Raw genomic sequence first — 13,937 nt, 5'->3', positions numbered from 1 at the left:
TATCCAGTAGTGCTCGCAGCTGCAGGACAGGCTTTTAAAGCTGTTGAGGTGAATTCACAGGTCACAGGATCAAGTGGTGGTTGCCTTCCTGCTGACCTGTACAAGCATGAAGGCACCAGATGGGTAAAGACCTCCAAGAGCAGCTGTTTTTTGTCTCTTCGAAAAGGTAAGTGCTGGTGATAACAGTCACAGAGATCTCCTAATTGTGGGTCAGGAAGGTGGTTGAGGAGTTCAATGCATCCTCCCAGGAGGTTCTGTCAGAGCACAATGATAGGCAGCCAGAAGCTGTGAGAATTCAGAGCTGCAATTGTTGTAGCAGGTTTTTGGCAACCATTAGGCCACACAGATCAGGGAGCTGAGGTGCTCCTCGAGGGAGAAGGCTCCAGTGTTTGCTTTCAGAACTGGCTCTCGGGCAGGATCAGGCAGCTCTTTTGAATCATGAATAGTTCTCATTGTGTCCTGCTGATGTGGCTTCCTTCAGCATCTTGGCTGAGATGTGGTGCTAAGAAAAGGAACAGAGCTGCTGGCCTGGCAGCCAGTGTTTAAAGCTGTGCTTCACTCCACATCAACATGGAAAAATGGTTTGGTTTAGCTTTGTCTTCCCAGAAAGTATATGGAGCTGCTACCATGATATCACCGCAGGACTCAAAAATCTGTAAACAAATTCTTTTTACAAATGGCAGCCTGCTTTCTTTGAGAACAATAACTGAGCATGTTTCACACTAGGGAATGAGCCAGTGCTCTGGAATGACAGACCTTAGGTTTCAAGCACAATTAAGCACATTCTGTAGTGTTACCTTCATCATGTCTGGTAGCTGTGAAGATTTCCATCTTGCTGGAATCTGCTTGCACTATGTACCCTTGCTCCTAATATGGCAAATAACCTGAAATTTTGATGGTAATACTCAGCCTTGAACCATGACAGCTCCTGACTGTGCTGTGCTGCTCTGAGTGTATGTGGATGTCTAATTAATGTGGTTTTGGGAACATTTCCTACAGGCAATTAAAATGTGGGGTATTGCTCAAGAGACTGTTCAGTGAAACAGATACAAACAAGGCAATTTGTCAGTTATGTGGCATTAATTCCATAGTGAAGGGGATTATAATCAATGTTTATTTGCTTTGAAGGAGTGTGTACTTGTGGCCGCAGAAGTCACAGACCAAGCTGGATTGATGTGGGCAGCACAAGCATTGCTGGATGTTTGCGCTTTTCAAGGGCCAAGATGGTGTTTTAGGCAGGTTTTGGTATTTTTGGCATGGTTTACAGGATGTTTCTTTCACATTTTTCTCACTCCTCCCTCTCACAGCTGCTATGCAGCCTTTTTTACCTTTCTTAAATATGTTCTCAAAGAGGTGCCACCAGCATAACCGATTGGCCCAGCTTTGGGCAGCAGCAGATTTGTTTTGGAGTTGGCTGGAATGGGATCTATCATGGAGATACCCTGGTGTCTTCTCCCAAAGGCTACCTCTTGCTACCAAAAGCTTGCTGCATTACCCAGTACACCTGTCTAAGCAGTTTTTTTGGTACTACTAGTGATAACTACTTGTTATCACCCTCCCCTTTCCTATTTAGTTTTATCATTGAGTATTTTGATCTTTTAAGTATTTTCTAGAAACAGTTTAGATATTGAATAATTATTTTTATTGGTAGCACATACGTGGAACAGCCTGGTTTAGTGGAAGGTGTCTGTGCCCATGGAAGAGGGGGGTGGTTGGACTTCAAGGTGCCTTCCAACATTCTGTGAATGTTCATTTTAAAATAATATAGGTCTTTTCAGCTGCCTCATTCTTCCTTCTAAAGAAACACTCTCAGGCTTTTGTCTGTTTGCAGACTCCCATTTCATCAGAGAAGGAGGTAATCATAGAATCATAGAAAGGTTTGGGTTGGAAAGGACCATTAAAGATCAAGTATCATTTTGTGCTGAGGCTGTGTATTTCCAAATAGACTTTTTTTTTTCCTGGAGACACAGATACATTGTTGAAAATAATTGCTGGATAAAGCTAATAAGCAATCATTGTGCATTCTTGAAGATAACCCCAATGATATATATTTATTTGAATGTTCTTGTACTTTTAAGCAAAACCAAAGAAAACCTTTCTTACCAGTTGTTATAATTTAGTAGCGTAACACAGTACAATTATTTTGAGGATTAGATGGTTTTCACACAAGTTAACATCAAAAGTAATTTGTTTCTCTTCATTGCCTTTGATATTTCATCTAATGTTTCAGAGCAGGGCCTGTTCCCATAGAATGCTACTATTAATATGTGTGAGGCTGATTGCTTTGTTTGTATATGAAGGTTTAATAGATGAAATTGTAGAAACTTGTACTTTGACAATAAAAAACCTAACAAAAGTAAATATAGACTGGCACTTGAAAAACTCTGAGAAATCTACCAAACTCTTTTCCTTAAGGTCACTTAATTATATTTGATCCATCTGTTGAGGTTGAGCTTAACTCCAAGTGCTGAATGCAGAAATTAGTTGGCGTGCCATTAGAGTTATTTTGTACAAAAAAAGGATATAACCTCATCATAATTAAATGTGAGCTTGAAATAATTTAAAATTTTATTTTCTAGAAAAGAAAGATGTCACGCAGAGCTTGGAAAGCTACACAGCAAAATGCCCTGGGACAATGGAAGTCATCACTCTTCCAGATGGTTTGAAGCTACCTCCTGTTCCCTTCACCAAATTGCCTATCGTGAAGTAAGACCAAAACACAATCTTTAACTTTTTCACAGTACCTGTCAAATTTTAAAGGATACTGAAAGGATGTAGTCATCTCACTTTATGCATGTTGATCACAGGAACATGAAAAAATCCCAAAATGTCAAATTGTTTTGAGAAGCTCTTGAGCAAAAATAGAGCCTTTGACCAGAAAATACTTTGTGGCCTTTAGTTTCAGAAAGAGATAAGTTTTGTTTTTTGAAGAACTGTCCATCAGCAGTGTCTTAGTTTGAACGACAGGTGTCTGCTAAGGAAGGCAGAAGCCTCCCTTGGAATGGCAGATGCGACCCCCTTTCCCTCCAAGTTATTATAATTTTGAAATCAAGGGGCTTTTAGGCAAAGATATGGGAAATAGGAATAACAGTTCTTTACTGTTATATATCTATATGTGTATAACAAGTCAAACAAACAACAATAACTATGGCAGTAACAGCAATCCCAAACCCAGTCCCAGCCTTCTCGGCTGTCAGGCCCTTTCCCCTCGGGTGCAGTTCCGCTCACAGCCGGCAGGGGCGCTGGCGGCTCCCGGTGAGCAGGGCGGGTGCGATGGTTCCCCCGCGGCTGCAGGGGGCGCTCCGGAGCGAGCTCGGGGAGCAGCGGCACCGGTGCCCTGGGATCCCGGGAAGGGATGGGACAAAGGCTTCACAAAGCCCTGGGCAGCCGATCCCGGTGTCCAGCCGGACCCTAGGGAACAGCAGGCTGGAATGGCAGGGTCGAGTACAAATCCCGGGTGGCAGAGGAGATGTATCCAAGCGGGGAACCCCCGGAGGTCTGGGCAGGCAGGGTGAGCAGGGCTACAACACACCGAAGGCTCGAATCAGCTGCGGGGCAGGGCGGCCACAGCCGGGCTCCCAGTTGGGCAGGGAAAGGTGGCCCTGGGATCCTGGGGTTTTTCTCCGGCAGAAGGAAAAGCAGCCGAAGAAAGCAGCCTCTCTCTCTGTCCAGGCGCTGGGGACCGACTGCCCGCACACCCAGGTGAAACAAAAGAGTAGCCAGAAGCACCCCACTCTAGTGGCTAGCTCTTTGTTTTTCTTAAGTACCCAGCCATTTGTCCCCCCAGCAACACGTATGGGGAAAATTGCTTTAGCAGAAAAAAAAACCCCAGGAGAGCTCCTAAAACCCCAACAAACAGTTTCTTAGTCAATTGAAGTAAAGTATTTTGCTGCAGCTGAGACTTTAGTTGGATACTTGATCACGTCAGTACTGAAGATCCATGAGTTGGATGCGGTCTCCATCCATGGAGCTTGGAACTCACCTGGAACTTGTTACTCTCCCTTTCCAGATGCTGCATTTTCAAGCTGGCACCTTCACTGGCCTATTCTAAATCTCAGTTCCTTTCTGTGCCCAGGCACATCATACAGTCAGGCTAATGAGTTATATATAACTTGTTTAGGTTAAAGCCTGGCACGAAGCATTAGAGAGAGTCAGAGAGAAAGCAGCCACTGGGCATCAATAATAGAAGACTGAAAGAAAATCTTTCCTTTTTGAAGGAAAGATAATGCTATTCAGAAAAGAACATGCTGAACTGTGAAGAAAATTCAAGTCTGGAAGATGAGGCAAATGTTGATTGAATCCTTTTTATAGGAGTCATGCATTTAGAATAATGGAATCAGAGAACCATGGAATAGTTAAAATTGGAGAAGACCTTTAAGGTGATCAAGTCCAACCATCAACCCAGTATCACCACCATGTTCACCATTAAACCATGTCCTCAAATGCCACATCCACACATTTTTTTAACACTTCCAGGGATGGTAACTCTTATCACCTCCCTGGGCAGCCCCTTCCAATGCTTGACAACCCTTTCAATGAAGAAAATTCTTCTAATATTGAATTTAAACCTCCCCTGTTGCGATTTGAGGCCATTTCCTCTTACCCTGTCACTTTTTACCTGGGAGAAGAGACTGGAAGAAGACGCCAGGCAGAACTGTGGCAAGAGATTCCCAAGACTTCAGTGGGAGAGACTTTGTGTCACTTAAAATGTTTTGTATGCTGAGAGAAGGGGACAAACACATTCACTTGCATTAGCAACTTATCTTGACCTGGCTGGGCTTAGAATGTTGGGAGTACTTGCTTCTGTTTAGCCATGGGGAGGGCAACCCAGCATCAACTTATTTAACATTTAAGAATTGCTGCTCCTCTCCTTCTCGTCTTTTAAAAGTTCTATAAATTCATAGCGATAAAAATTCATAGTCCAATAAAACTGTGTTTAGATATAAAGCCTCTGGTTACATCTGCTCAGCAGATCTGGTGGTGTAGAGCTCTCCAGCCCATTGGGAACCAGCTGTGCTGCAGGACTGCAGAGCTCTCTCAGCTAAATTGTGCTAATTTTTTGTGACACCAATTATAAATGTGTGGAAATGTCATTTTGATCAATGTTGAATAACTTCAGCTTATGATTCAATCCATGCTAGAGCCCTCTAGAAACACACATTTACTGATGGGGATGACTTCTATTTACTGTTGGCATTTCACGGTCTACAAGTTTTAATCCATTTCATGTGGGGTGCTTATTTTGCATGCGGATTTCTTAATCAAAATACTGTCAGATATGGAAATGCCACAGTGAAATAGGATCGCAGTGGCACTGTTACCTTTTCTCCCCAGTACTTCAAAAGCAATAGATGAGATTTGGCATGGCAAAACCTTTGTATTCCGTTACTCATGTTCATTATGAAATCACCTTCTAGTATTTTCTCAGATAACAAATGCATTATTCCCATTTTTATAATTTACCTGTGTTAAAGGTAAATGTCTTACTAATATACTTAAAAGCAGAAAATTTTCTTCCTTTTCACCACTGCTGCTTTTAATTGTCCTTACATACTTTTCTTACTACTTCAAATTTACTCAGTGACAGTTTTTCCCTTCCCTTCCCTCTGTTTACTTAGTATAGTGAGGTCTCTTAAAAAAATATATTTTCCTTTCCCCTCTAAGTAAGGTTGTTTTTAATTAACATTTTCCAAATACAGGATTTTGATCTTCTGGGTAGCTAGTGAAATTAGTTAGTAATTCTTAATTGTCACTCATTTGCATTCAGTGGTGTCAGGCCAGGGGACATGACTGAAACTTTTCACACAAAGGAATTAAAAAATCTGCCATGTTCTTTGTCTGACCTGTGAGGGTACAGCTCTCTGATACGTGGTTGAAGAACATTCCTTCCACTGTCATGCATTCAGGTAAAGCAGATTATCCACCAGTATTTATATAGTAATCATGAAGGAGCCAAAGCACTTTTCTCTGTATATAAAATACAATTCCTTTTTGTTACCTCTTTATCAAATTAAATGTTTCTTTCCTCAAATAAATATAATTCACATTTTTGCTTTAAGTTGCATTATAATTTGTAAAAAAATTCTATCAGAAGAGGTTTTAAATTATGAAATCTCAGGGGTCTCTTACAATTTCCTTCTTTTTCCTCAGGCTCATTGTCTGTGATTTTGCATATGATCTCGATGCTGACACTAAGTATCACCAACACATAATATATGGATGTGATTTATTTCTTGTTCCAAAGTACTTTTAGTGTTATTTAGTAATTTCTTATCAGGTCTTTTGTTTCACAGAGAGAACTTGTCTGTGTAGTGCTACTCTTACAGCTTCATTATTTTTCATCAGAAACATATTATCTTGGTTTCTTGTGTGCCTACTTTCTCTTACTGTGATATTGATCTATCTGTTTTTTATTGTGCTGAGTTCCTGATTTGAAGTAATTAGGTGTCCTACAGGTTTTTATAATGCTGCTGATTTTACTGAATATTCACCAATTTATTGCTTGTTCTTCTGCCCAAAATTTTGTCTTTAATTTCCCCTCAGCATTGGAAGAGCAATGATTTCCTTGCATGGCATTGTAGGGAATTGAGTCTAACAGGGATGTAATCTAATAAATAATTTGTTTTCTGTCTATTTGTAATTGCTTTCTGGTTGTTTAACAAACCTACTCAAATTTCTGGGATATTTCCTTCCTTCCAGTAGCAACTCTGCATTTTCACTGTATTGAAGTCAGCTTTATTCACTGTGGAGAAGTTTCTTTATTTGTGTTATATTGTCCAGTGAAATTTTGTCTGGATTCTAGTTTGGATTTAAGTTAAATACTCAGCTGCTTTGTGCACTGGAGTTGTGGTTCAGACTGCACTCAAAAATTAATAGCTGGATTTCAGAACACTATTCTGGCTAATTTTGGTTTTGTTGGTTTCTACAGAAGATTTTTTCCTTTGTTTCCTGAGAGCTTTCTGAAACTGCAGTTTCCTTGGGTTGGTGTTACTTCCTTTTGTATTGTAGATGTTTGCTTCAAGTGTTCCATTTCAGGTGTTTTATTCTCAGACTGACATTTCATATTTATCAGTTCATTTTTAACAAAGTTACCTGTTATAAAATAGAATAAATGAAATAATTAGAAATTATTTCTACTCAACAGATCTGTGAAGCTCTTGAACCTCCCAACCAGTCTCCGACCTCACAAAGTGAAAAGTTTACTTGGTCAGAATGTATCAACCAAAAGCCCCTTCATATATTCTCCAATTATTGCACACAGTCGTGGGGAAGAACGAAATAAAAAAATAGGTAAGAACAATTTGCAGTATTTTCTGTTATTTTGTTAAATGAGAGAATCTTCTGTGGTCAAGAAAAGCAAATCTGAACATTGCTCCCTTTTATTTGACATAACCAGTTCTTTAGCCTCAAGTCCTGAAGGAACAAATCTTTTTTCTCGGGGGCACAGTTTCATATTCAAAAGAGGAATAAAGTCTCATAGATGATAACACTGATTTTTGAGAAGAGATAAACTAGTTTTATTTCCTTCTCAAACAAAAGAGAATTCAGGGAAAACTTAGTTCTGACATGCTCTGCTTGGCAGCCACCACAGTTTCAGCTCCCTGAGCAAAATGCACTGTTGTAGTTTTTCCTTTTCCTATTCTGATTTAACATAAACTCAGAATGCTGAACTGTCTTATTAGTCCCTTTTACTTAAGGACAGTTCAGACAAGAAAAAGTTTATAAACCCTGTTAGAAATATTAGTAATTTTCTTTTAATAAAGATTATAAAGCTTTTCAGTGCAATAATCATGCCATTGAAAAAGATTAGAGGTTTGTTGAAATCCTGGATTAAATTAAAATATTGGTAGTTCTTTGTGTTGCTTCTGTGCATATCATGTGTGTGGTAATTTTTACCACAGGCATTAATGTCAGCACAGAAAAGATTCGCGTGACCGTGGAACAGAACTGATCGTAAAAACTTCAGAAACTTGCAGCATGTTTTATCTTAACTGGGCTCCTTGTTCATCTGGACTGTGCCTGGCCTGCAGGGCCAGTTCTCACAGAATCTCTGTGGTTTCCTCATTCCAACATATGTGGGCTATGCCCCTGCTGAGAACCCTCATTATGATTAAGGTGATATCCCTCACCCTCGGAGGAAAATAGGCATGTTTTTTAGTTGGGTTTTTGGTGATGTGTATTTTCAGTAAATAGCTGAAACAGGAACAGTTGGGGTATGCAGAGGCAGGGATGATTATCTGGCAGTTTGGATGGACTTGGCTCAGTGTGACTTTGCTGCAGCACTACTTCAGTTTCAAAAGAGAAAGGATAAATTTAAAAAACGTACACATAGGGGAACATCTTAAAGTGCTCTCTTGATTTCTCTTATTTAATTTATTGGAAGTTTGATCACTATTAAATTTTCAACATTTAATCTCTTAGCTATACTGTGTCATGATTTTTTTCATTTAAATAAAGCCTTATTCCTAGTTTTGTCACACAGTTGTATAATGCAGTATTTTCATTCCTTGATGGATACAGAAGGAACCTGCATTTTTGAACTGGTTAGGATCTGTTTCAGTGCTTTGTGTACTGTAGGAGATTTACATTTTTACAGTGAACTTTCTTCTTCTAGGTTTTTATTTAGCCTAAGGAGATGTCTGACTGTTTCTGATCCTGTACAGCATTTGTCTTTTGAAGTATATACACATTGCAGTCACTGCTAAAAGCCTCTAATGTTTTAAAGTTCAGTGAACAAAAGAAAATAGAAAATAAAAGCAGATAGTTCCTTTGAAAGAAGCTGAGGTATTATTAACTTCAAAATTATTGAGAGTATTTTAATGGCATGTATTTAACATTAATTAAAAACAACAATAACAAATGAACTGTTTTTCTTACATGGAGATACTACTCCATATTTTGGTTAAATTATTGTTTTACAGCAAAGCAAATCAAGCACTGACAAACCAAAGGGAAACAAAACCCATTTAGAAAGTCTTGAAATGTTTTCAGCTTTCAACTTGATAAGCTTTTCTGATTGGAAACAATAACAGGGATAATTATATTCTAGTTAAATTGCTTTAATAGCATGCTAGTTGTGAAAAATAAACCTACTGATTTTTGACATGAAGTGTTTTGTTGGTTTTGAGTGCAGATAGTCTAAAGCAGAAGGAATATATAATACAGTTCTGTTAGTAAATCCAGCAACTCTGTCATACCTGTATTAGCTGATACAAATACAGCTCATTTTACCTTTCCTTTCAAAACCTTTTCCCCCAAGGAAACAATTCTGTAGCACTGCCCTGGCACATTTTTCACAGGGGATTTCAATCTCATCTCAAAAACCTCTATTGATTCAGACTCCATCATGTCCCCTGGGGAGGTTGTTCCACTGAATCACTGTTCTTACTGAAACAAACAAAAAAAAATTAATAAGAAAATAAAACCTGTTTCAGTGTAACTGGTGTCTGTTACCCTTGATCTTCTTCCAGTGACTCCTTGTGAGGAAAGAGCTTGTGTCCTCTTTGTTGCAGCCCTTTAAGTACTGGAATATTGTGATGATATTGCCCCTGAGCCTTCTCTTCACCCCAGAGAAGAGATCTCACTCCTTTATTCTTTCCTTATCAAGTGGGTTCCCCTGTCCTTTGATCACCTTTGTGGTGCTACTTGGCATCCTCTCCAGTCTGTGTCTTTCCCAACTGTGGGGATGTCGTGTTTTGACACTGGCCCCACGCCAGGCACCCAGGAGAGCCACTCGCTCACCCTCCCCTGCCACAGCTGGGCAGAGGAGAGAAAGAAAAAAAAAATTTACGAACACTTCATGAGTTGAGATAAGGACCTGGAGAAACACTTCAAGGGCAGAACAGGCTTAACTTAAAGTTACAAAGTGAATTTATTACTAACAGAATCAGAGGAGGATAATTAGAAGTAAAATAAGGCCTTAAAAATACCTATTCCCCCCAGCCCCTCCCTCCTTCCCACAGATAGCTCAGGGAGACAGGGCATGGGGGTTTGGTCAGTTCATCACTGAGATTTCCTTCGCTGCTCCGGGAGAGGAGTCCTTCCCCTGTGAGGCCGTGGGGTCCCTCCCACGGGAGACAGTTCTCCGAGAACTTCCCCGGCGTGGGTCCACTCTCAGGAGCAGCAGCCACACCGCCCCTGCTGCAGCCTGAGCCCCTCCCATGGGCACACAGCCCTCCCAAAACTGCTCTGCCGTGGCTCTCTCTTTCCATGGGGTCCAGTGCTCCAAGGACAGGCTGCTCCAGCCTGGGAGCAGGGCCCTCTCTCTCCACCGGGTCTCCCACTGGATCACAGCCTCCTCCTGGCATCCACCCGCTCCAGCACAGGCACCACCTCCACCTCCTCCAGGCTGCAGGTGGATCTCTGCATCCCCCGTGGATCCCCAGGGGCTGTGGGTGGATCTCTGCATCCCCCGTGGATCCCCAGGGGCTGTGGGTGGATCTCTGCATCCCCCGTGGATCCCCACGGGCTGTGGGTGGATCTCTGCATCCCCCATGGATCCCCAGGGGCTGTGGGTGGATCTCTGCATCCCCCGTGGATCCCCACGGGCTGTGGGTGGATCTCTGCATCCCCCATGGATCCCCAGGGCCTGTGGGTGGATCTCTGCATCCCCCGTGGATCCCCAGGGGCTGTGGGTGGATCTCTGCATCCCCCACGGACCCATGGGCTGCAGGGGCCCAGTTGCTTCACCATGGGCTGCACCACGGCCTGCAGAGGCACCTCGGCTCCAGTGCCTGGAGCACCTCCTGCCCCTCCTTCTCCACTGACCTTGGTGTCACCAGGTTGTTTCCCTCACATGTTCTCACCTCCTCCTGTTCTCTGACTAGAAGCAAAAACTCCCTGACTTTGTTTTGATTTTCTTCTTAAATATGTCATCACAGAGGTGTTATCAACCTCTCTCATTGGCCCCGTTGTCGCCTTTCAGAGCCATCAGAGATTGGCTCTGCTGGACATGGTGGAAACTTCCAGGAGGTTCTCACAGGAGCCACCTCTATGGCCCTCCTGCTACCAAAAACCAGGCTGAGCAAAACCAATAGAGGGGACCAGAGCTGGACACTGTGCCTGACAAGCACAGGTTATAGTAGAATTATCACCTCTCTGTCTCTGCAGGGGAGAAGCAGATGGACTCAGAACCCAGCAGGGTGATGAGCTGAAGGACTGTTAGTCAGGGGTCTGTTACAGGTGAAGGATGGAACCAGGTTACTGCATGTATCAGGAGGAAGGTTCCTTCCCCTCCTCAGAATTTTACAGGTAGGACTGGCACCTTCTACAACAGCGGTGAGGCTCTGGAATGAGAAGGCCAAACAACTGATGAGGTGGGTGAAAGTCCTTCTGGGACAGAGGGGCCTCCTAAAGCAACACCACCTGGAGCCTGCATCAGAACCTCCTCTGTTAACAGGAAAAGAAGGGTGGTTCTAACAGGAGATCCCCCCCTTCTAAGGGGAGCGGAGGACCCCATGTGCACACCAGACCCAACTCACAGGGAAGTCTGCTGTCTCCCAGGGGCTCAGGTAAGGGACATTACTGGAAAATTTCAGTCTAGAAAGACACTCTGATGACTGTCTGGGTTGGTTGTTCAGACTGGCAGCAACAAAACAACAGAGAGAAGTCTGAGGCCAATCAAAAGGGACTTCAAGGCCCTTGGACAGTTTGTGGAGGGATCAAGAGCACAGGGAGTGATTTCCTTGATCCTTCCAGTAGCATGGAATAATATTGATAGGAACAGGCAGCTCCGTTAGGTTGATGCATGGCTCCGAGGTTGGTGTCAATGGAAAAAATGTGGGTTTTTTTGAGCGTGGGATGATCTATAAACACCTGGCCTGCTGTTACCTGACAGGATGAGTCTTTCTCAGATGGGAAAAAGAGTTCTAGCACAGGAGCTAGTGGCACTCATTGACAGAGCTTTGAACTAGCTTGGAAGAGGGAAGGGGACAAAACCAAGCTTTCCAGTGATGAGTGATGGGATTTTGTGCCAAAACTTGAGGATCCTAAAGGGATCCTTCAGTCTGCTTCACAAGGTACCACACCTGAAATGTTTCTACACTGATGCACACAGCATGAGGAACAAACACCAGCTGGAAGCTTTGGCCCAGTCCCAGAGGTTTGACATCATTGGCATAAATGAAACATGGTGGGATGAATCCTGTGGCTGGAGAGCCCTGTTGGATGGTTGTGTTTTCAGAACAGACAGTCCACAGTGTGGTAATTATTAGAATGTGGAGATTCAGGACTGCAGTGCTGCTGTGCTACTGCAGGTGCCTCTGTTGCTGTAGTAAACCACGATGGTTAACTCTGTACCTGTGCAGAGCAGTCACTGGCTGTTTTGGGGGCTGCAAAATGCATAAGATATCATGGACACTAATAAGTAATTAAATAAGAAATGTACAGAGTGTCTCTTACCATGGTGAATGTTTTGTTTTAATCAACAGTTTTGCTTTTCAGGTTTCAGTAATATAACCCATTAACATCTGTGGATGTATGTGTTTAATTTCCAGTAGCATTAATTGGAGTTAAATATTTGCATTAAGTATATCTCCCTTGAGCTCTCTAATATTGCTTGCAAAATGTAATCAGATAGTAAATGATTGTGAATGTACAATTAGAGTACAGATGGCTTCAACTGTGCATTAAAGTCTTAATATTGATAATCCAGGTTTTTACTGGACATTTCCGAATACCCTAGTAAAAAACTGTTAGCAATATATGTTAAAATCATTGGGTAAACTAGTGAAGACTAATCCATGTATGTTATAATTCAGCTTATAATAATGATTTATTTAACAAATGTAATTAAACCACCTTTTGTTTACTTGGACTGCAGATCCTCAGCTTGCAGGGAGAATCTTGCCACATTGAGTTTGAAGCCTGAACTTCAGGTGCATGTGGTTCACTGTGAGACATCTGGAAGGTAGACAAGAACTTATGGGCTGAAAAGATTATGAAGTGCTGATATAAAATAATCTTTCTGCATTGAACAATTACTCAAAATTTACATCTCTGCTATTGACCTCCATAATCTCCCACAGAACCACAGAATTACAGAATGATTTGGGTTGGAAGGGACCTTAAAGATCACCTGGTTGCAACCTCCCCTGCCATGGGCAGGGGCACCTTCCACTAGTCAGCCTCATCTCCTTAAATTATGAAACTCAAGAAAATATTAAAATTGGCAGAGTAAAGTATCTTTAAAGTTGAACCTGTCTCTTGTGGTGAGATATAAACTGCAAGTACATCTTTTTACCTGACACACTTTACTTCAGTGTCTCTTTATATGCCTCCATATCATCAGCTGTGTCTATAGGAGGACTTGTAATTTCCTTCTTCCTGGTGTATTTATTTCTAACCTGGCTGATTCTTATGTAAGTCTCCAATATCAAGGCCATGTGTGCTCTACCTAACTCCAAGTATGGAAGCCTTTAAGTGTTGAACATGAAGAATGTGTTTAAGTAGTGTTTTGAATTGATGCCTGAGTTAATTTTGCCAATGAAGCATTGGGTCCTTAGAGCACTATTGCTATGTTAATGAATGTTTCCAGTCCTTTAACCTATTCCTTTGCCTGGGATTTACAGCTTGTGTTGCACAATGCTCTTGAGTAGGACTTGGGCTGTGAAGATTATAGAGAGATATTAAGCATTATAGCAATCTGACCACTCAGCTGCTGCTATTTCTTTATAACACTATGATTAGGTAATTCCTGCCTTAATTCTGTGATTATTTCTTGTAGACTTCCAGTGGGTCCAGGGAGATGTATGTGAAGTTCAGTTGATGGTGTACAACCCTATGCCTTTTGAGCTCCGGGTAGAAAACATGGTATGCATCTTTCTAAATCTTCTCTTCCTGCTATTTTTCTGAAGAAGAATCTCATTTAGACTTCCAAATATGGTTTTCTATAAATACTTTTAAAAGGTGGTTTAAGCCAGCATAACCTCAGTTTAACG

At 41.8% G+C, this 13,937-nt stretch overlaps 1 protein-coding gene across 5 annotated transcripts in view; it reads left to right on the top strand.

The window, feature by feature from the left end:
- Nucleotides 1–13,937, top strand: part of TRAPPC9 (trafficking protein particle complex subunit 9) — a 459,459-nt gene that overhangs the window by 42,722 nt on the left and 402,800 nt on the right. For all 5 annotated transcript variants that reach the window (XM_069005535.1, XM_069005533.1, XM_069005534.1 and 2 more), the window contains 3 exons: nucleotides 2,580–2,706; nucleotides 7,145–7,290; nucleotides 13,724–13,809. In XM_069005535.1, coding sequence (XP_068861636.1) covers nucleotides 2,580–2,706; nucleotides 7,145–7,290; nucleotides 13,724–13,809 — 359 coding nt within the window. The remainder of the gene's footprint in view (nucleotides 1–2,579; nucleotides 2,707–7,144; nucleotides 7,291–13,723; nucleotides 13,810–13,937) is intronic.

Source organism: Aphelocoma coerulescens, chromosome 2 (genome assembly GCF_041296385.1).
Source record: "Aphelocoma coerulescens isolate FSJ_1873_10779 chromosome 2, UR_Acoe_1.0, whole genome shotgun sequence".
NCBI lineage: Eukaryota > Metazoa > Chordata > Aves > Passeriformes > Corvidae > Aphelocoma > Aphelocoma coerulescens.
Note: the sequence above shows the minus strand (reverse complement) of the source record. Positions and strands in the feature narration are given on the sequence as shown.